The 22188-nt window shown below is 49.8% G+C and overlaps 1 protein-coding gene across 2 annotated transcripts; it reads right to left on the reverse strand.

Moving 5' to 3' along the window:
* Positions 1–6274: 6274 nt before the first annotated feature.
* Positions 6275–20691, reverse strand: ACKR3 (atypical chemokine receptor 3). Of its 2 annotated transcripts, none has more exons than XM_030917025.1 (2): positions 20583–20691; positions 6275–8198 (listed from the first exon to the last, which is right to left on the reverse strand). In XM_030917025.1, the coding sequence occupies exon 2, from the start codon at positions 8169–8171 to the stop codon at positions 7083–7085; it is 1089 nt and encodes a 362-aa protein (XP_030772885.1). In that variant the 5' UTR covers positions 8172–8198; positions 20583–20691; the 3' UTR covers positions 6275–7082. The 2 variants fall into 2 exon arrangements, with proteins under 2 accessions (XP_030772885.1, XP_010356225.1); XM_010357923.2 differs by lacking the exon at positions 20583–20691 and adding an exon at positions 18441–18594.
* Positions 20692–22188: the final 1497 nt, after the last annotated feature.

Below are 22188 nucleotides of genomic sequence, written 5' to 3' on the forward strand. Positions count from 1 at the left end.
ATTTACACTTTGGGCTCCGCACGAAATTCAAATTCTCATTACACAGTGGCACGAAACACAATTCACACTTTTAACAACGGCCCTGAGAAACGCAACGGTGGGGAAACCTTTAATGCGTTCATCCTATTGATGAGCCCCTCGCAAAGGAATGAAAAGATTAGCTTCAAACACTTTCATGTGAAAAGCTAAAAGGAAGCAAATCCAGCATGGCACGGCGAAGCCCAAGGCCCTTTCAGACACGCCACCGCCACCGACAGGACATGTTTGCTGCTCGCCCCATGACATGTTGCCGTGCCAACATACATTCTGAGTCACCCAAGCAGATTTAATGCCATCGCCACAATGACTTTCTCTTTGCCTTTTCTTCTGAAAATTGTTAAAGGGAAGATGCCGACCTACCTAGGAAATGATTTTAATCAGTTTAGTTCCGGAAATAACTATGGAAATTCAGATTTTTTCATTCTGCTTCTTCTGAACATTACAGGGTAACAAATGGCTGATGAAGCCACCACTTTTTTCCTCCAACCCGTCGGGAGAAATGACATGATTGTCAGCCGTTCCGAATCCCACATGGAAAGGTCTGAGTGCACAAGCATATGAAAGGTCAACAAAAATGAAGCTTTTGAAAACTAAGAAAAACTCTAGAATTGGGCATTCCTCTCTCCCATGCCATCCAGATAACCACATCCCCCTTCACAGGGGTCCTGCCCCCAGGGCCCCTGATCTCAGAGCTGGAGAAGCCCAGCCCCGTGAAACCTACGTAAAGGCCATGAGCACCGTGCCCTACAGCAATAGACAGGTGAACATGAACCCCTCGTAGACTTCAGACAAACCCGGAACGAATGAGGCACGCTAGAGGCGTGATAGATTTCAATACTGTGACATAACCAGACAGCACGTGGATTAAGCATTGGGCAGTATAAAAATGAATCATGCAGATAACAAAACCAAAAAAGGCTTAGAAAATGGTTAGGAACATTTGTGTGGTCCTATGCTGGTTTCAAACACTTCACTCATTCTTTTTTGCATTCACTCAACTGCATTGATTCGCATATATGCTCTCTTTTGATCTCTACGACAATCCTTTAATGAAAGTGGAGAAGTAATTTTGAGGGTGAGGAAACTGAGAAGAAATATTTCTAACGCCATGGAGCTAATAAGAAGCAGAACTGAATCTATCACCCTGGTCTCATGCAGTCCTGTCCCCAGCTCTGTCCCGCTAACCGTGTTCTTTCTGGAGCTTTTAAGGCAAAATACTTTAAATCACAAATTAAAATTTAAAACCTCCCAAGGGTACTTAAAATGTCTACTAATGTTTAATTTGTGTGTTCCTATTTCAGGAGTACATCTTTTATGTAAATGGCAAATGCCCCAAATTCCTGTAGTTGAAACATATTCGGGCACAGTGGAGATGCTGGCATGAATCCACATAGCATGATTGTCTGCGCTGCCCTGGCCTGTTAGGGTTCTGCTGAGTTGAGGGGCAGGAAATGGAGAAGCCACGGCTCTAAGGACTCAGATGCTTTTCCCCAGGTGCTCTTTGTACCCTCAGCGAATTCCCCAGGCAGTGAATGGCATCCAGAAGGCTTGTGTCATCGTGGCTGGTTTTATCCTAGGTCAGGGTCTCTCCACCTCCACTCAGTTGACATTCGGGACTCAGTAATTGTGTTAGTCTGTTTTCACACTGCAGATAAAGACGTACCTGAGACTGAGTAATTTATAAAGAAAAACCAGTTTCATGAACGCACAGCTCCACGTGTCAGGGGAGGCCTCACAATCCTGGTGGAAGGTGAAAGGCAAGTCTTACATGACAGCAGGCAAGAGAGGAGGAGAGCCAAGCGAAAAGGGAAACCCCGTATAAAACCGTCAGAGCTCATGAGACGTATTCACTACCATGAGAACAGTAGGGTGGAAACTGCCCCCATGATTGGGAGGAGGCTCCAGGCAACGCCATCAAGAAAGCCAAAGCTGCTTTTCTCCCAGCTGCCTCAAGTTGTCTCCCACCAGGTCCCTCCTACAACACATGGGAATTATGGGAGCTACAGGTCAAGATAAGATTTGGGTGGGGACACAGCCAAGCCGTAGCAGTAAAATTTGGGTGGGGACACAGCCAAGCCGTAGCAGTAATTCTCGGTTTGGGGGCCGTCCTGTGCACCACTGGCTGTTCAGCAGCATTCTTGGCCTTGACCCACAAGATGACATGAGCATTCCCCACGCCAAGTTGGGACAACTAAAATGTCTCTGGACATTGGCAAATATCTCCTGAAAGTGCAAATTGCCCTGGTTAGAATGAGTGTGAGACAGATGTGCCTCCTCTTTTCACTCACCACCCACGGGCAGATATTCTCTTGCCCCATTTCTCTGAAATGCATTGTTTCTTCTCAAGAAAAATGCAAATTATGCCCAGAGAATGTGGTCAGAATGGCTGTTGTTCTCCGATCATGCACTATGCCCAGGGACGGTGACATGCATTTTGCAGAGACTGTGTGAGCTGATCATCACGATTGCCCTATGAATCAAGTACTAGCATCATCCAACATTATAAACAAGGAGGCTAAGTTTAGCAAAGCTAAAACCTGGCCCACATTTCCCAGGATAGAAAACAGTGATGGCTCTTCGGGCTACACACTTGGCAGAGGCCTGAGACTTTGAGAAGGTGGATCTCGACCCTGTGGCCCAGGCTCTCGCTAGGATGGTCCTAAACACGCATATGAAAACTGTGTCCAAGAGCGCGTGTTGGTCACACAGATGGTAGCAAGTCCAGGTGTATGCACGGGTGTGTGTGCACATCAGAGACTGCATGAGGTGAGCAAACTCAGCTACTCTACCAGAAGAGTTTATGGAAGAGTCAGGCCGTCCTCAGCCATCCTCAGGGCAAACGAACCACTGTAAATCTCAACTGCGTTCGAGTGATTTAACGTCCTATCAACTCTCATTCAAACTAATCTTGTTCCATATCAAATGTCAGTGATATCAAGATTGTGGGATCTTAGCAGGCCCTGCATAAATGCAAACCACCAGGGAGCTTTTCTTGGGAAATCCAAGACTGAGAAACAGGAAGTGAGAAATGTTCTATAGCAGTGGGTCGATCTTTTAAAGCATTTAACCCACCTGAAACCACCACCCCTGAAGGACTAAAATCTCAGTGGCATAAACCCATGCAGAGGTATCCCTGGCATTTAGGGGCGAAGACCCATACCTCCAGCAGGAAGCTCTGGGAACTTTCTCTGCTGTCTTCCTCAGCCATCCATCCCATCAGGGCAGATCCACAGCACCCCACGTTTCCCCAGAGTTCTGAGATACCTGTGCTTAGCCTAGATGTGACATCCCCCAGATCCATTATGTATGTATAGCCAATGTCCTCAGAGTAGAAGCCCAGTAAGGCAGGATTTCCACATTCCTAGTAAAATAGACCATGCCCTGGAGCTGCTGCCTCCTGGAGAGGCCCCAGGAAGCGTCCAGATACAGATGCTTTAAAGCAGATTTAAATGTATTGCTGCTCTGCCAGATCTGACCACAGGTATCACTCGGGTCCCATCCCAGGTTGCTGCGAGACTCTTGGAAGGACTAAAAGCCGCGGCCAGCAAATGGAGTGTATTCCTGTGTGCCCAGGTGATTTTCCATCGGACCTTTTGAGCGGCGTTATTTTTCTTCTTCACTTGCACGGAACCCAGGGTACAATCAAGGTTAGCAGCTCGTACGTTGAACCAGATGGAAAGCATTTAACAATGACTCATAGATGATGGGCTGCCATCTGGGCTGCTGGGAGTGGCCTTCCGCTGCCCACCACCTGCCATGCCTTGGGCATTTCAACCATGAAACAGGAGCAGAGTATTAGACTGGAATGGAGAAGAAAATGTCCCCCTCTCCCTGGGGTGGGAGAAGGATCCAGGAAGCACCATCAAGAAAACCAAAACTGCTTTTCTCCCAGCTCTGAGGTCCCACTCTGGCTGGAGCTCCAGACAACCTTCCTGGGGTCCAAGGTCATGGTGCTAACAACTTTCTTACCACGTCAGGAGGCGGGTGTCTTGGAAGATCTGTCCAGAGAAAAGGACACCAAAGAATGACCCTCCCATGGCAGCACTGCAGGCCCTCTAGTCCTGGATTTGAGGAGAGCCAGGGGTCTCCTGTCCATCCCTCCTCCCCTCAAGGCCCACCCCATATCCAAACACGGCTCACTATTCTCTCTGCCTTCTCTGCACCACAGTCATAGGGTGGGGCTGAATTTCTTTTTTTCAGTATTAACTCCCCTCCCCTCAGGACACTCTACCCCTTGACCCAGCCTCTGTTATCCCTCCTGGCTCCAGGGAAGGACCCTACAGTGGAAATCAAAGGAAAGAGATTTTGAGTTCAGATAACTGGGAATAAACCAGCAAATCTTCCAGCCCCAGGCAGGACAAAGAAGGGGATTTCTAGGAGGAAGAGAGAGAACACAGTCACTGGAGCATTTCTGAGATGGAGCCCGTCCCTGCAGACAGCAGACCCCAGGGACGTCGGAGGGTCTGGGATAGCAAGCCATGGTGCCCTGGGCCCTGTGGGAGACGGAAAATCCCCCCAAAGCAGAGGGTGCCGCCTGGTGAGTCCGGGTCTGGTTCAGTGTCACCCTCCCTCCCTGCCCCTCCACTGCAGTGTGGGAGGAGGCAGCTGGGGCAGCCCCAGGCAGCAGAGCAGCAGAAAAACAGAAAAGGGCCAAACCAGTCTCACCGTCCAGCGAGGCAAAAACAGCAGCCAGAGCCACAGGAACAGGGGTGGCAGAGGAGCCCTGCAGAAGGCACAGGCAGTGGCCCTCTCAGACATCCAGGTAGACAGAGAAGCCTGAAAGACCCCCACCCACCCCAGCACTGTTAGCCCCCGGGAGCCTACTGAAATTCCAGGGTAAGGGGGTGGGAGAGACCGCTGGATGGACTGCGATGGCAATTCAGCGCAGCAATTCAGTTGAATGCCTTTTTACAGTTCCATCTGTTGCACAGCTGAGCGTGTGGATTGCAATCGGTGCCCCTCTCCCCCGCCCCACTTTGAATTTACTAGGGGAAAAATGTATTTCTGCCTGAACTTGACCCCTAGAAGGCTCACAGCAAACATGTAATCCATTTTTATTGTCAAGGAACACATATTTAGGTTGAGAACTTTCGCAATTTCATGTTGCCATCCTACCTACTCTTATTTTCCCTTCTTCTTGGTATGTTTGCCTCTTTGCATGCTGTTATCCCACTACCTACATTACTGTTATCGAATCAGAATCCCACTGAAGTAAGACCACGTGTATGTGCACCTGAGGATGTACGTGTGTATCAAGAACATATTTCCAGTAAGTTACAGCCCTAGTTTCAAATCTCTAAGCTGTGAAGCCCTTTGCAGGAAATAGGAGCCCCCTGCAGTGGACTCAGTCTGTGGGCCCCTGGGGACTGCAGAGCTGCCCATTGTGGGTCTGTGGGGCAAGGACTTGCACAGGGTGGTTTCCAACCTAGCAGCAGCCCCCCAGCTCACAGGTCAGATGAGCATCTGGGTCTGCCTTTGTGTTGGCAAACAGTTCTCTGTGCAGAGAGGTCTTGGCAGAGGTAGAGGTGGTGAGGGCAGTGCTGGGAGCCCAGCCCCTCTCTGATCCCCTGCCCAGCTGACTCGTCTGTTGAAGTCTCCGCCGTTCTTGTGGTTCCAGGTAGAGTTAGAGAGGGCCCAGCAGGAACTGGCCATTCTGAGAGCACTCTTTCCAACCACTAGTAAGGACACGCACAAGCTGGGGATTCACTCTTTGTGTGGCCTCAAGAGAGTAGCTAATTGGCACAGTTTAAATGAAGGCTTTGAATAGGAAGTGTTGCCCCTGCAGGTGTTTACCTTAGCAGAGGAGATTTAAAGGGCTTTGCACAGGCCCTGGAAGCACACAGGTGGTAGAGATGAGGACACCAGTCCTGCAACCTGAAACTCTCCTTTCTGGACAGCCAGTGGCACCTTCTCTGTGCCAGCCTTCTCTCCATGACCATCTCGCTGGACCCTAGCAATCATCCCCCCCCACCAAACACGTTATTGCCTGAAAATAAAATAAATAAATAAATAAATAAATAAATAAATAAATAAATAAATAAAAACTATGCAGTATGCTCAAGTGTTTCTCTTTTTATATCATTTCAAACAAGTTAACCTGGTGGCTTTTGCTTTACGGTAGCACTCTTTTTCTAAAGTCTTCATTCAGTTGGCCTGTGTGTGCCGCATCTATCCATGTATTACTACCACGCATGCTACTCAAGTGCCAAAACACACTTTTAAAACTGAGACTTGATGCGTTTTTAGGAAACAAAAATCTTTATTAAAAAAAATAACTTACAAATTGAGAGAACTCTCTGAAATGCGACTGTTCGTTGTGTGCGCAGATTTGCAGTCCGGAACAGTTTTTTGTTTTTTTTAAATGTAACTTTACAATACTATTAACGTCACAAACTGCATTACAGAGCAGTTTTCGTTCCATATCCCGTGCCGGTACAAAACACCACACAGATATAAAACTATGGTAAATAAAACATTTCAGCCAAGACTGGCATATATTTATATATTTATATATATTTATATATATATATATATAATTTCAAAACAGCTAACAATTAGTGTCATCCTTAGTCAAAACTGAAGTCAAGCTAACCTTAAAACTACAACACTCTGAATATATGTCAGCACTATGCCTCCCAAACAATATTTAAAATATATTTAACTTTCAAATACATTTATAAGGTACACCAATAGTGAGAAAATAAAGTCTTAAGATTTAAATACAAATCACCATATAAAAAATTCGGGAAACACAGAAAATCCTATCTTACAGAAGTCCAGGCAAGCCTGTCCTCAGCTGGCTCTGATGCACAGCACTGCTGCACGACACACCTCTGCCTGTTGCAAAACTGTCGGCACGTACAGCCACACGACAGCTGCGTCGTCAAGAGAAAGAGAGAATGGATGCAGGGGGCACGTGCTGCCCTCTTCACACTACTCAAGCATCAAGACCCGAAGCTACTTTGCTTTGCTCTAGAACACCACAGGGCCCATCACCCTGTTCAAAAACAAGCAACCCCGTCGCAGAGCCTCTCCAGGGCGGATCATTTGGTGCTCTGCTCCAAGGCAGAGTACTCCGTTTCTGAGACTCTGGAGGCATCGATGAGCTTGGTGAGCCCTGTTTTGGCCGAGTATTTGAAGATGAAGGCCTTCATCAGCTCGTACCTGTAGTTGCGATTGATGAAGCTGTAGAGGACAGGGTTAACGCAGCAGTGCACCAGCGACAGGCACTGTGTGACGTGCAGGGCTGTGAAGAGGGCGTGCTCCAGCCGGCAGGTGAAAGGGATGTAGTGCAGGATCGAGAAGATGTCCAGCAGCACCGCCACGTGGTAGGGCAGCCAGCAGACGAGGAAGACCACCACGTAGGAGAAGATGATCTTCCGGCTGCTGTGCTTCTCCTGGTCACCTGACGCCGAGATGGCTCTGGCCAGCAGGAAGTAGAAGACGGCGATGACGGAAAAGGGAATGGCGAAGCCCAAGACCACAGAGACCAGCTCCATGCCGATCAGCCACTCCTTGATGCTGTGCTCAGGGTAGAAGGACCGGCAGTAGGTTTCATTGTTGGACGCAGACGTGACGGTCTTCAGGTAGTAGGTGTCTGGCAGAGACACGCAGAAGGCCAGCAGCCACACCAGGACGCAGACGACACGGCGTACCATCTTCTTCCTGCTGCTGGAGGTGTTGGTGAAGTAGGTGATGGAGAGGTAGCGGTCCACACTCATGCACGTGAGGAAGAAGATGCTGCCGAAGAGGTTGATGGAGAAGATGAGGTGTGTGACCTTGCACGTGAGCTCCCCCATGGGCCACTGGTTGTGCTGCACGAGGCTGACCACCCAGACTGGGATGGTGAGGACAACCCACAGGTCAGCGATGGCCAGGTTCAGGATGTAGCAGTGCGTGTCGTAGCCTGTGGTCTTGGCCTGGATGTTCACCCAGACCACCACGGAGTTGGCAATCATGCCGATGACGAAGATGAAAATGTAAATGAAGGCGAGCGTGTAGAGCAGGACACTTTTGTTGGGCATGTTGGGGCACATCACCGTGTCCACCACGATGCAGTCGCTGCTGTTGCATGGCCAGCTGATGTCCGAGAAGTTCCCTGGCTCCGAGTAGTCGAAGACATGCAGATCCATCGTTCTGAGGGCGGGCAATCCAATGACCTACGAGAAAACCAAGCAAACAAAAAAGATGGAAGAGAAAAGTCACTTCATTAGGAAAAACTCCAGTTTCAGGCAAAATGCTTTTCCAGGGCCCTGATAGGCTCAGCTGTTTGGGTTTAGCTCTGTAATGTCTTTGCAACAAAGGGAGAAAAAAAATCCATAATAAAACTCTCCAAAACAAAATAAAACATACTTCAAATCTAAATCCATGTGGTGCTCCAAGACAGAAACTGTGTTTGCTTTCTCCATCTTTTCATGGCTATGTTCTCAAGACACTGCCAGTCTGGCTGTGCCCAGGGTGTGAAATCAACACAGTACAGGGGCCAAAGAAACGTCAGGCAGCTGAGCCCCAGCCACCGCGATGCTGATGGCCTGCTCGCTCTCAGCAGGGGACAGTGGAGCCATTTTATCTACGTCCCCAAAGAATGGCAGGGTTGTCTGCTCCTGGCACTGCTGTATTACAAGTGTCCTGCTTTGGTGTCTCAATGAAAGCATTTCAAGTCCTCCTCCAAATCTGCATTTAAAATGTGACTCAGCACTCTACTTTTCTGCTAAATTCACATGTAAACCTGGCTCTCGGGCAGCCCCAGTGTGCAGTCACAGAGCCTCTGGAAACATAGTGAGCCTACGCGAGGTGGCCCACAGCTTCACTGCGCCCCAAACCTGAAGACTCTGGGTTCACAGTGTGGTTTTCAATGAAGGGCAACCAACCAGCTGTCTCAAGCTCTGCGTCAGCACCTGTTTTTCCATTCCTTTATCTGTTCAACTGCTTCAAGAGCAAAGTGTGCCAAGACTCAAAGCGCAAAAACCACCACCTGCTGCATTTCAGGAGGGCTGACGATTTTCCCAACTGTTTTCCCTGCTGACCTGAGGTGAGACCAACACTCCATCACCATTTCACTGCCAGCCAGAATTCAGCCACAGGGTACCATTGTTATCTGGCAGTGATTTCTCCAGATAGACTGACAGGGGCTGTCTTCTACTGTCAGTCCGCCCATGGGAAGGCCCTGACATCCCTCCAGGCCATGGTCCTGGGTCAGCAATTGGCCCTGCCTGAACCCCACTGTAAAATCAAAACCTCAGCCCAAGGATGCAGTTGACAGTGACATAGTCGGGTGGATGCCCTTCCCCCTCACTTGTCCCAGGTAATGACTGGCCTAGGGTCAAGTCATTATTTACCAAGTTCATTTAAAGTGGATTCCAGGTTACCTTTGAGAATTTCCTGGAAGATCGGGGACAACGGTCAGGGGATCAATGTCCAGGTAGCTACACTAGCAGGACGCAAAGCCACAGCTGGGAAGCCGCCCACTCCGAGATCAGACATTCCTGGCTTGGAATTCTGGCTCCTCTACTCATTAGTATTTACCTTAAGAGTTAATCTGTCTGCATCTGCCTCCCCAGGACAGCAGCACCTACCTCACAGATAGCCTAAGAAGAAAAGGCCTAATTCAGAGCTTGGCCCTAGCCGATGCTCAGTAAAACGATGCTCAGTAAAACGATGCTCAGTAAAACGATGCTCAGTAAAACGTCTCCCCCTTCTCCCTCCCTGGCCAAGAAGAAAGAACCCTGGGGATTCCCCCACCTAAGGCGAGCGGTTTTTCCCTTTAGCAAAAAGCAGAACCTGGTTTAATTCTACTCCCCTTGAAAACTGGCTTTACTGGCTGAGTAATAAATATCCCCGGTGGAGGGAGACTCACAGGCTCACACAGAGACTGGGTTGTTTGATGGGTTTCTCCTTTGGGACAACATGAACAGAATCCCTGAAAAGTGAGAAATTGCGCGGCCTCGGCTCCACAGCCCCACCGTTCACAGCAGAGGATCTCGCTTGAACCCCACTTAGCGGAGACTGCTGCAGGCTTCTGGGCACTTCCCTCTGCAGGATGGGAATCACCGTGGGGTCCCCTCCTGGTGACCTAACCTGACTCAGTGTCCTCCACGGCTGACAGAAAGCACTGGACCTCCCATGACAGCCGCATCCCCTCCCCACTCTGAAAGCCCTCCATGGAGGGAACCACGCTGGTCCTGCAGCGGGAGGCCTGGCTGTCCTCAGAGTCACCCACTAGGAGGAATCAAGCCCTGTGACCATTGACTTATGACAAGCCCTGATGCCCAAGCATGGGAGGGTGCCCGTGAAGGTGAGCAAGGTCAAGGTCAGGACAGAAACTCAAAGTAGGAGGCTCGGCACACCTGTCCTAAGACGCAGCTCTAGAACTCCAAAAGGACGTAAGCCCAGCAGGGAGCCGAGGAAACCCTGGCCTGCCAGACGGACAGCCAGCCCCAGGGCAGACAGCCAGCCCCAGGCTGTGCCTTGAAGCTGCTATCTCCACCTTCCCTTGGCCACCACCCAGAGCTGACGTTCCACTCTCCACCCTGTGATTCCAGCAGACAAGGATTTCACCTTTGCTCTCCCACATGGCTCTACTGCAACCACCTTTTCCTTTGTCCCATTTCCTTAACACAAAACACATTTGCATCATGGCTTGGTTTCCAAAACACTTTCACCCGTGATCTTATCTGACCCCAGAGTCCCGGGGAGCAGAAAAGCTTGAATGGAGGACGGCCCCACAGCTGGGCAGCAGCAGGGACAGCAGCTGGGTCCAGAGGGCAGCTCGGCTGGCGCCTGGCTTGGGCTCCCTGCTCTGTCCCCACTGGCACAGCCACTCAGCAGGAGCTGCCATGAATCCTGGGGTTTGGGCCATTCACAGGGGCTAGAAAGAAATGACCCTCAGTCTTTGTCCGCCAGAACTTGGATCCCGAATCCACCCCCTCCTCCCCCACCATGGTGACAGTCCTCTGGCTCAGGTCTTACTCGCCCTCCAATGTAGAGACATGTCAGGTGCCGGCTGGCCAGGTGCCTGGCCACTGCTCGGCATGGACGGCCCCTGCAGGAGGCCAGGTCACTCAGGTGAGAAGGCGCCTGGTTCCCACATCTCCAGTGTGTCCTTCCTTCCAGTGCCTCCATTCTTACCACAAAACAGACACTCACTCGCTTTGAGCTACCAGCAGCCTTCAGTATTCTCAGAGTGGGACTGAGAGGTGGAAAAGGGCTCAGAGACCCCCCATCCAGTCCTTGGCTTTCTACCTCTGCCTCTTTGGGCAAAGAAAATTTGATTTAGGGACCACTGGTCCTCTGAGTCAAAAATAGTATTTCTGAGATAGGCACTTCCCCGCTCGGCCATCCTCCCCTCTTTCCTTGCTTCTCCCCTCCTGTGTGGCACAGTGGGAAACTTCCAACAAGGGTGTGGCTATTGCTGCCCAAGGGCTGAATGAGAGAGCAGAGGCTGGAGCTCCTCACTGCCCCACCGATCACCGGCCACCAATCATCAGTCACCGATCACCGATCACCAATCCTCAATCACTAACCACCAGTCAGTCCAAGGAAGAGCAGCCCACACTGGGACTGGCCAGGAAACGAAGTCAGAGGCCCACACCCTGATCACTTGCTTTCCTCTAGGGGCCTGGACCAGCCTCTTCCTTCCCACCACCAAAGGCTCCAGTGGTCAGATAAAGGAAAGTAGAGCGAAAAGGGAGATTAAGCAGACAGTGCAGCCATCAAGTCCTCTGCAAATTTAAATGGGAGCCAAATAAAACAAACAACAACAACAAAAAAGTGTCATACAATAGCTCAGCCTTTCGTCATTTCGGTATTTTTCATGCATTAGGTTTCAGAAAAAAGGGCTGTCTCCAGAAAACAGATTATTATTTGACAAAGACAATCAATCCCCTTATTCAAAACAGGGAACTGCCATGTAACATGGAATGTGGTCTGCGACAAAGGCTCTGGCCGCCCCAGCCTGCGTGCAGGACGTTTAGGGTGGGCAGGGCCCACTTGCATTGAACACCATTCACTGATGGTGTGCGTCTGCCATTGGAGCAAAGAATCTTCCTAAATTACCTGCTTAGACCTTAACAAGTGACACTCAGAATCCCTGATAGGAACAAAAGCTTCATAGGGCAAACTATGAAATGTGTACCCAGGGCCCCTGGTTCCCAAAGGCCTGGTGACAAAGCTCCCTGCAAAATCTGAAAGTGGAGAGAGGGAGGGAGGCCTCTAATGAACCCCAGAGGGCCCTACACAGAAATCACAGGTCCCCTCAAGCAAAAGCAGGGGATTACCTCATCCCATACAGAAGGCGCTGATTGCATTCCGCACAGATCTGGATGGGCCAGCCCGTGGGCCCTTGTATACATTCTGAATGCCTCTCAGCCTGTGCCGGGTCTGTTTACGCTGGGAAGCTGGGACAGCCGATAGCCACAGGGTCTGAAGGAGACATTCCACTTAGACCAGTCACCCTCTGCTGGAATCAACCAGCAATTCCATTCCCGCTTGACGCCAGGGTCTAAGAAACATTTCTGGGTGTGAATGAAACCTGCCCACTGACTGGGTTTCTATGGCCTCAGTGCCCACGCCAGGGCAGGCAGGGGAAGGAGACCCACTTCTGACACTCAGGTTCTAAGGTTTCTGCATAAAAGATTCCAGGCGGAAGGAAGGGGAGGGAGTGCAGAACAAAAGACGTTTCTTTCCAGTTCTGTGATGATACAAATTCACACATTTCTCTCCTCAAAATATTCATGTGTCTCCAAATGTACACAAGATGTTTTTTAAAGCAGTATTTATTTACGAGCAAACACTGGAGACAACATAAATGTCTTTCAACAGAGGCATGACTCAGTAAAGCCTGGTGTCTCCATCTGGAATACAATACAGTTGTGAGGGGAGGCCTCCCTTCATCCACAGGGAGAGTTACGGCATGCTGTTCAGTGAAAGACAATGCGCAGACGCACACACACACAGCACAATCCCAGCTATGCAGAAAGACACACAAAAATTACATTTATGTATTTTTATATGTAAATATATGTGCACGAAGGCATAGAAAAAGACCTGTAGTAAGTATTAAACTTGGGGCCGGGAGGGTAGGAGGAGGGAACAAAAGGAGACTTATAGTTTTTGCTCTACAAACTCTTGTGTTATTTGAAATTTGACATCAAGAATTATGTAAATGTTCATAAAGGGAGGAATGGTCCGCAAACAATCGAGGCTCATGTTCCATTTTCCTGGACCACAGAGACCCAAGGGAGAACGAAAAGCAGTGAACGTCAGCTTTCATTCCCTTTTTCCCAGCGCCTGCTCTGTTTTAGCTCATTCATTCCTTCATACAGGGGTCACCTTTTTAGCGGCCCTGTCGCACGTTGCAGTGACAGGGAGAGAACTTTCCTGTGGCCAGCGATGGCGAGCACCTGTCCAGCCCTCCATCCCTTCCAGCCTATGGCCTGCAAAGGGACTCCTCTGTCACTCACAGCCCAGATGGGGTTCCTCTTGTCAATTGCAGGACTTTTCCCGGAGATTCACCTCTCGTTTCTGGGATTTTTTATTCATCAACCAAGTATCCTTGACAACGACCGTGCTGCGGCAAGCAGCCTGGGGTATTCAGCTGCATCCAAATGGTCTCCCTGGGCTCACTCTGCAAGCTGAGGGTGAAGCCAGAATTAGAGGCACTCAGGTTTAGAGCCTCCATGGGTGGTGGCTAAGTATGCAATCAGCATGTCCTTACGCTGGTTAGTTCCTTCCAGAGAATGCCATGTGTTCAGGCACCCAGCCAGTGTTCCCCCAAACTCCCTTCCATATGTTTGCAGTCTCCAACCACAGACTCTTCCCCACTGATGCCCTCTGCCCTTCTGATTCTCCCACCTTCTCCTGGCCCCACACCGCACATCTCTATTCTGAAATGTCTTTTGTACCATGACGTTGTTCACGTTTCTTGCCCCTCCACCTCATTCCTACCAAGCCCCGCACCCCCCACCAAGTCTTCTGTAACTTTATGTAGCTACAGCTATACAGCTATACAGCTACAGCTGTACACAGTCGGTGCTCAAGGAGCCAGCAGTTAATCATGGTCCACTGAGACCAGCGACCGTGGCCAGCAGCGGAGACGGGCGTCCAGGAGAGACTTTTCTGAAATCATCACCGAGCTGGTGTTGGTGGACTGAGCCTCTTGTTCGAGGGGGCACTGCTCTGGGGCATGGGAGGACAACAGATCAGAAACATCTCCCCGCAATCCCCGAGACCCCACCGGCTAGCTGGGAAGGCACGCAGGCCCGTCAGCTCCCAGGCATGAGCAAGGTGGTGCATGCCCCTGCAGCAGGAAGATGAGGGGTTTCTACTCTGGTGGCTTATGGGGCCTTCAAGGAGGTAGTGATCAAGGATGTTCCAGAAGGCACAGCCATGGGTAAAGTCACCCAGCCTGGCTGAGGCAAAGACTCTCCACAAAGAGCAGATGGAGGTAAGGGTTGGGCCTTAAAGGGTGGGCAAGGAATGTGGCCTGGGCTTATCCATGCAGGAACCAGGAAGGTCTAGAGCAAGGCCATGGCTTTGGGGCAGAGGAAGCTTTGAGAATGGAGGTGATACGAACCCCACAGGCGGCTTTGCAGTGGGGTGCTCTGGTAGCTGGGTGCAGACCAGGCTGCTACACACACGTCACTCCTCTACAGTGGCACAGATAAGATAACTCAGGCCAGGCCTGGGGCCCCAGGACCAGCTCCCAAACGAGGGGCCCTCTGGCCCTCCGGGCCCTGCAGGACCTCTCCTCCTTCACTGGCTTTCTGCAGTGTGAGACCTGTGTCCTACAAAGGAATTTCATGAAGAAACTTGGTATTGTCCCAGACAAGAGCTGGGACAGTGGCCCTCACTGTTTGCACACCTAGCAACTGAGGCCAGGCCAGGTGAAGAGACTGGGTTATGGCAGGCTTGTGGCTAAGAACAGAGTTCTCTTCCCCTTTCCAACATCTCCAGGGACTTTCCAGCGGGAGTCATGCTACAAAAGCAAACGCTCTGGTCTCTTTGAGCAGATAACACCTTTTCTACCAGGCCAGCCCCGGCTTACGCTGAGCCTGAAAGTTAGATCAGGAGAATTCACACTACCTCTGAAGAAGCATCAGGCAATTGCGCATCACTGAGTGGGGTGTGCGTGGGCATGTGTGTGTCTCTGTGTGTTTTTAACCAACGCTACATCAAATCTATGGGGAAACCAACCAAGTAACCTAGGGGAGAAACCCACGGAAGCTTCGGCCCAGGTGGACTCTCTGTGACTATCCACTAGGGCTGATAGCAGAATGGAGAGCTGTCTGGCACCTCTGCTGCCAGCAAATGGAAAACAGTCTCAACTGCACATTCACCAGTGACCTGAGTGATCTTATTTTATGCAAGTACATACCTGCTTTGAATGGCTTGAGAACTCAACAACAACAGTAACTACAGAAAACTCTATACCCTGATTCAGATACAGTCCACCTCTTCTCAGGGTCTTTAGACATACTTCACATGAACACGTGGGGCATCCTCGTCCACTTTAAGGATTTGGTGGATCAAATAAATCCCACATCCAGAAACCTGATCTGGTCTATTGTGCTCAGCTGCCCGACAGGGAAGCAAAGCTATCCCCACAAGAGCAGGTCCAGAGATTCCCACGTCACAAAGGCTGCCGTCTGGGCTGGCCCACTGTAATCAGAGCCCTGATTCCCACCCAGCTTAGGACGAGGACCAGGCAGTGGGAGGTCAGCCAGGCTAGGAGAGCCTCCTCACCCCCCACCCTCAGCCAGACACAATGGGTTTCCCAGGAGGATGCTGTGCAAACTTAGGCTCTGCATATACAACTGAGGGAGGATGCCCACATATCTGTTATAGCAGGAAAAGCAAAATATGCTTCCTATCTGGCTGACCCAGCCTTCAAAACGCAAAGTCCCCCACGCTGCCCTGGGCTCGTTATCTGTCCCTTTGCCAACAGCGGTTCAAGGCCACCTGAGATAGTCTCAGCCCCCCTCCACTTTTTCAGTGCCTGGAACAAAACACAGTCTGCTTCCAAAACTACTTGCGGCTCTTTAAAATTGTCACCATAAAATTATGCAATTCCCTGATCACTTTAATATCGAAGCAATAATGCCTTTTTTTCCCACTTCCAAATTAGTAGATAAAAGCATCAAATATTCCCTGCAGGAAACCATCAAGTATGCAAAATCAAGGACAGCCCCCGCACCCCTCCCTGCCCTGCTCTGTCTATTTCTGGCTTGCCCGCTTTTATTTCAACAGAAAATAGGTGTCCCGGAGCTTTGTCTCTTCTTTCCTGGACTTTAATAACACTTGACATGACGCAATCTTTAGTTTCTTTCTAAATTATACCTACACGCATGCAATGCAATTGAAGGCATTTTAATACGGTTCTTGCTTCTAAGAGTAAAACTAAGTTCTTTGGTTGCCTGGTTTAAAGGTACAAATGCCTTCTGGCCCCAAATTCCCCTCATCTTGTACAAAATCACTGAGAAAAATCTAAAGTTTTGCAATCTTTGAGGTATTTTTCTTTCCCCTCGGTTACTCTTAAGGTTTATAAAGTGACTGCCCTTCAGCCTCAGGTTTGAGTAACTTCAACCAATTTCCCTCACATCGACTTGAAAACAGGAGCTCTCTCCCTAAAATGATCACACAAAAAGCCACTGTTCCTGATTAAGTAGGGATTTTTGTTTTCGGGGTTTTTTTTGTTTTTTGTTTTTTTTCATTCAGAAAGCCTATCCTTGGCCTGTTCTGGGCCTGATTAAAAATCATAATACCTTCTCAACGCTTCAACGACTCGCTGTTAATACGGAGGAAACACACCCCAAAATCCTGTGTGTGTTGCACAGGCATGCTGCCTTGGCCATACTTATGGAACTTTTTCAAAACGACGACTGCAATGTCTGCCCCTTAAAAGAAAAAGGCTGATGGGCAGCAAACTACAGCCATTTCTCCACTTTCCTTTGCTTTCCCACCCCCATCCTGGGCAGCTTCCCCCTCCCCCCAATCTCCTGGAGGTTGTGGCATTAAGCTCTGCAGTTGTATGCACATTCAAGTGTTTATGGCAGAGACTGGGGAAAAAAGAGCAAATTGTTTCCAAGCTAGAGCTCCCATGTGCAACTTTGCTTTAGAAAAAGGCTTTCCATCTGGGGAAAGCTCATATTCTGATGAAAGAAGGGCGAGCAGTTTATTCATTTAAAATCTATGGAAAGTTAAAGCACAGAAACCAGCAGCCTCCACTTTCTTTGCTAGGCGTGCCTAGCTGATGTCCACATTTTTCCTGGAATAAATAAAGGGACACTAAAGGCAGCATCTGCCTTTAAAAAAGAAAAGAACAAAGTGACCATGTTGAGACGTTGCAGACTGAAATTTCAGGGGATGTCACTGCACCAAATACGTTCAAAGGGCTGTAAACCAGTTAAGGAAGCTCTCTCCCACTTTTGAAAAACTAAGTAATCCTGTTGTGAGCAAAAGGAAAGAAAGAAAGACAGAAAGAGGAAGAGAGAAAGAGAGACAGCCAGTCTGATTTTTACAACTTCTCATTCTCCCTGGAAGTTACAAGCCTTGGCTAACCACCCATTCCTGACCTCACTCCAAAGTTCTCTCAGTCACTCCTTGAATCTTTGCACATGCCAACAAAATTGAACAAAATCCACATTTTACCTGAAGAGTATATTTAAATTGCAAAAGAGTAGACTCGCGTGTGTGCTTCCCCCCCCACCCCACTCCCAACAATTGAAGTTGGACTTAACACCTTCTAAGAGAACAGTACTCAAATTAGATTAGCAAGCATGCCATCAAGAGAAGAGAAGACCGGGCTGTATTTAACATTCACGTTTATAGCTTCCGGACTTACAGACTCTGGTAAATCCCCCAAAGTACTGAATTCAAATACATCTTGGACTCAGAAAGATTCCCAGCAGTTTTCTGCTCCATTAAGGATGCCTCTTCATAAAGTGTTCATCGTTCTGGAATTACGTATTTACTGCCAATTTTATCTGTTTCCAAACTGATATACTAGAAGCAAAACAGGTAAACAGTGGGTGCCAAGCTAATCCCCATGCCAAATTGGTCAGGCAGAATGGATAGTCTGTGTTCTTGCAAAGTTCCCCTGCTTACTGGAGCCACACAGCAAATAAATACCAGATTCCTAAATACACAAGGAAATTTCCTTCTGCAAGTGACTTAAGAAAACTGCCCTTTGCTTTCTGAAGCGAAAGGTGAAGCCCTCCGAATTAGCAAAAGCACTTTGCAATGCAGCTACGTGCAGCCTGGGTTTTTAGAAACCAGACCCGCAGACTCAAAAGCACCTATCTCAGCGATTTTAAAGAAGTCCTTTGAAAAAGACCCCTTGGCTTAAAAGCAGAAGCCATGCCTTCTTTCCAAGCAGAGCTGCTGCCCGAGCACTGTTTCCTTACCTCTGGGCTGGCTCGGCTGGCTGAGCTCGCTCGCCTTCCTGGCTGTGCCGTGGGCTGGCTCCCTTAGTGCTGAGCAGTTTGCAACAACTGTGAGCTCTGCTGGCTGCAGACTTGCATTATATACACTGCAGAAAAGAGCCTCTAGCCTCTAGATGGCAGCTTTGTAACCCACATCTCTCTCTCCCCCGTGCCACCCCCATCCCACAGGCACACACACACACACACACACACACACACACACACACACATATACACAGAACACACCCCTCTTGTAAACCCCACTAGTCTGTTGTTTCCTGCACAAGCGCACTCTTGGGAAACCCCAGCCTTCTTTCATTTGCAAAATCTGATGAAGCCACAAAGTCCGAACCCCATGGGGGAAAACGTCAGCCAAAGAAAAACTGTAAAGAAACTCTAGTGCTTGGCAAAATCATCAAATATTTATCTGGTCTCAGGTATATCTTGAATAATCCCATTAACACCAAGAGTTCCTGTGAATGCCTCTTCGCTCTAGGGAAGACTTTGTTCCCAAGACAAATTACTCTGAACTTCTGAACTTCGGTGTTGATTTGCTAAGCCTGGGTTTTCTTTGCTAATTCCTCCAAATTAGCAAAGTTTTGGTATGACCAATGAGTCGATACCACACCGTATATCCCCAAAGTGGGGAAAAAGAGTCTTTATAATAGATTATACTTGAATATTTTTATTTGTAAAGAACTTCAGGCACACAATCCTTGAGACTCTAATCAAGATAGTATTCTACAGTGTCTGCCCAGTGCCAGACACGAATTAAGAAGATAATAAATGCCTTTCGATAATATCTTTTTCTGAGATGAGTTTGGCAAACACTTTACTACAATTATTGAAATCTACATTCTTATTTGGAAGCGTATTCCTAAAGTTCCCCCCATGGGAGGAATTCAACCTAAAAATGTAATCCAGGCGATACTCATCTCTAATGCCCCATTTACAAAAATCACCCATAAGACAGGGACCCAAAGGCCACCCGCCAGCCCGTCCTCATGTGCAATGCTTTGGCTTTCGTATTGCTTTCTCATCTCCTGGAGTTCTTTAAGAGCGGCTCAAGTGGAGTGTGTGAAGGCACCAGCTGTATTCACGCCTTCTCCAGAGCTAAAACTTCTAGAGATTCTTTTTATACGTCTACTAAAAATAACAGCAGACGCTCGGTCCCAGCGCTGAATCTGGGGGACTGGGAGGTCAAAGTCTCACGTGGCTAGAAAGTCGCATTGTGGAGAAAGCCCTTAACAAAAGAAATATTTTGTTTAGATAAAAGCTTCACATTTTTCTCCTGAACTGGCTGCCCAGCGGGAGGCGAGGCGCACACCTGCTCTCCGGGGGCCTCCGGAGGGGTCGCCCTGGGGCCGGCCTTTCCCAGCCCGAGCGCAGCGTCCCGCCACCGCCTCTGCAGAGCGTCGCAATCACTCTTCGTGTCACATCAGCCCCGAGCACATCTCCAGGCTTCCCAGAGATGCTGGAAAGGAAAACTGCGAGCGGCTACGACTACCCACACCCAAGACCTAGGCGAGACCTCGACCCTCCACAGCACACGCGTCCTGACTTTTTCCGTCCTGCTTCCTTCTTGTGGGGGACCCTGTGTCTGAACCTGCTGGAAATGTACTGGGATCCCCTCTGGACAGAGGCTCGGTTTCCGCTTTCTGTGGCTGTGGCGGTGACTCCAGGGCCTGTCCTTCAAAGAACGCGCTCCGCATTGCAGAGCCGGCGCGCCCGGTGGAAACACAGAGTGGGTGTGAATCTGTTCTGAGCTAAGTGTGCTGTCGCTGGAAGAAAGGCCACATGGACGGGGGGCCCCTGACAGGATGCAGTTGCTAACGTGGAGGAAGGAAAACGCAACGCAGTTTTTTTTAAAAAGGAGAACCCACTTCGTGCGTCCGCGGCCCGCCCTCGCTCCGGGGCCAGAATCCACAAGGCCGCCTTGCAGCAGCCTGCGCCCCGCCCCGCCAGCGCCGGCCCCGCGCCTACCCACGGTCTGAACCCAGCCCTGCAGCCACACACGGCCCCGTGCCCTGCTACAGCCCCACGCCCTGCCCCGCCAGCCCCGGCCCCGCGCCCACCCAGGGCCCGCACCCAGCCCCGCACCCACGCATGGCCCCGCGCCCATACTTGTTCCGCACTCACGCACGGCCGGGCACCCGACCCAGGAGCCTGAGAGGATTCGGGCCCCGGGGTCACCGCCCTTGCCCTTTGACGTTCCCCACCCGTCCCCTAGTTCCGCCGGGCGGGGCTGCAGGAGGCTTCCAGACTGGGAGGGGCGGACCAAGCGCCGGCGAGGAATGGGGCGGGGTGGGTCGGGAACCCCGGGCAGGCTCGCACCCTGGGAGGAGGAGCTGGGTGCTTGGGGCCTGAACTTTGCTGTCTCCTTGGGCCTCCCACTCTGTCTCAGAAAACAGTCCTGGGGGAAAACGAGAGGGTAAGCAAGCAGGGCTTTTTAAGAAAACGAGATTCAATTGCCCTAGGACCTAAAAGGTCTCTTTCAAAGTTTTGAAGAGTGTCCCTGTTTTGGAAATTTGTGTTTTCAGTGTAAGGGCAGAACTCCACCTCCATCCTCTAGGGGTCCCGGCTGGGTCCGAGAATTAAATTGACACAAGATAGATGAATAGGAGGAAAGCACACTGCAAGTTTCACGCGGCATGGGAGCCCTCATAAAGAAACCGGCCAGGCGCGGTGGCTCACGCCTGTAATCCCAGCACTTTGGGAGGCCGAGGCGGGCGGATCGCGAGGTCAGGAGTTCGAGACCAGCCGGGTCAACATGGTGAAACCCCATCTCTACTAAAAAATACAAAAAATTAGCGGGGCGTGGTAGCGCGCGCCTGTAATCCCACCTACTCGGGAGGCAGAAGAATCGCTTGAACCCGGGAGGCGGAGGTGGTAGTGAGCCGAGATTGCTCCATTGCACTCCAGCCTGGGCTACAGAGCAAGACTCCGTCAAAAAAAAAAAAAGAAAAGAAAAAAAGAAAAAGAAGCGAGACTCCGTCAAAAACAAAAAAAAAAAAAAAAGAAAGAAAGAAAGAAAGAAAGAAAGAAAGAAAGAAAGAAAGAAAGACCCGAGCAAAGAAAGCAAGAAAGCAAGCAAGAAAGAAAGAAAAAGAAAGAAAGAAATTGCACGCCCGAGCAAGGAAGGAAGGAAGGAAGGGAAGAAGGGAGGGAGGGAGGGAGGGCGGGCAGACCCGAGCAAGCAGTTGGCGTCCACTACTTAAATACTGGATTGAACAGATAAGAATAAACTTTGAAAATGTGACTAAAAAGATTAGAGTGACTCTAACAAGGTCTGTGCAGTATTCTTTAGGTGGCAGCTTCTAGTCCTAAGGATAAGGATGCTGTCTTTCCTTCTGGTATGGGCAGAGTGATCTTGCACCTGCTGTTTTTCAAGTGCCTTTCACTTAAACAGTTACCATGCCAGAATGCATATTTTAACCTTTTTAATAAGGTCCTACATAATGGTTCCTTTGGGTAGGAATGTGTTTGGTGGCACCTAATAGAAAACTCAGAGAAGGCACGAACAGGACGCTGTTCCTACAGCTGTCCCAGCTGACCCAGAACTCAAAGTTCCTGGATGTTTTGCTACCCCTGAGTGCCTATTGGAAAAGGGTCAGGAGGGGTTTTCAGCTAAGCTCCTCCCTCCTTCCCTGTCTGTTATCTGCACCTGGGGTTGTACACCCCACAGGGCAGGCGGTCAGCTCTCTCTGCTCTGGGATCTGCTTTGCCTATA

The sequence above is a fragment of the Rhinopithecus roxellana genome, chromosome 14 (genome assembly GCF_007565055.1).
Source record: "Rhinopithecus roxellana isolate Shanxi Qingling chromosome 14, ASM756505v1, whole genome shotgun sequence".
NCBI lineage: Eukaryota > Metazoa > Chordata > Mammalia > Primates > Cercopithecidae > Rhinopithecus > Rhinopithecus roxellana.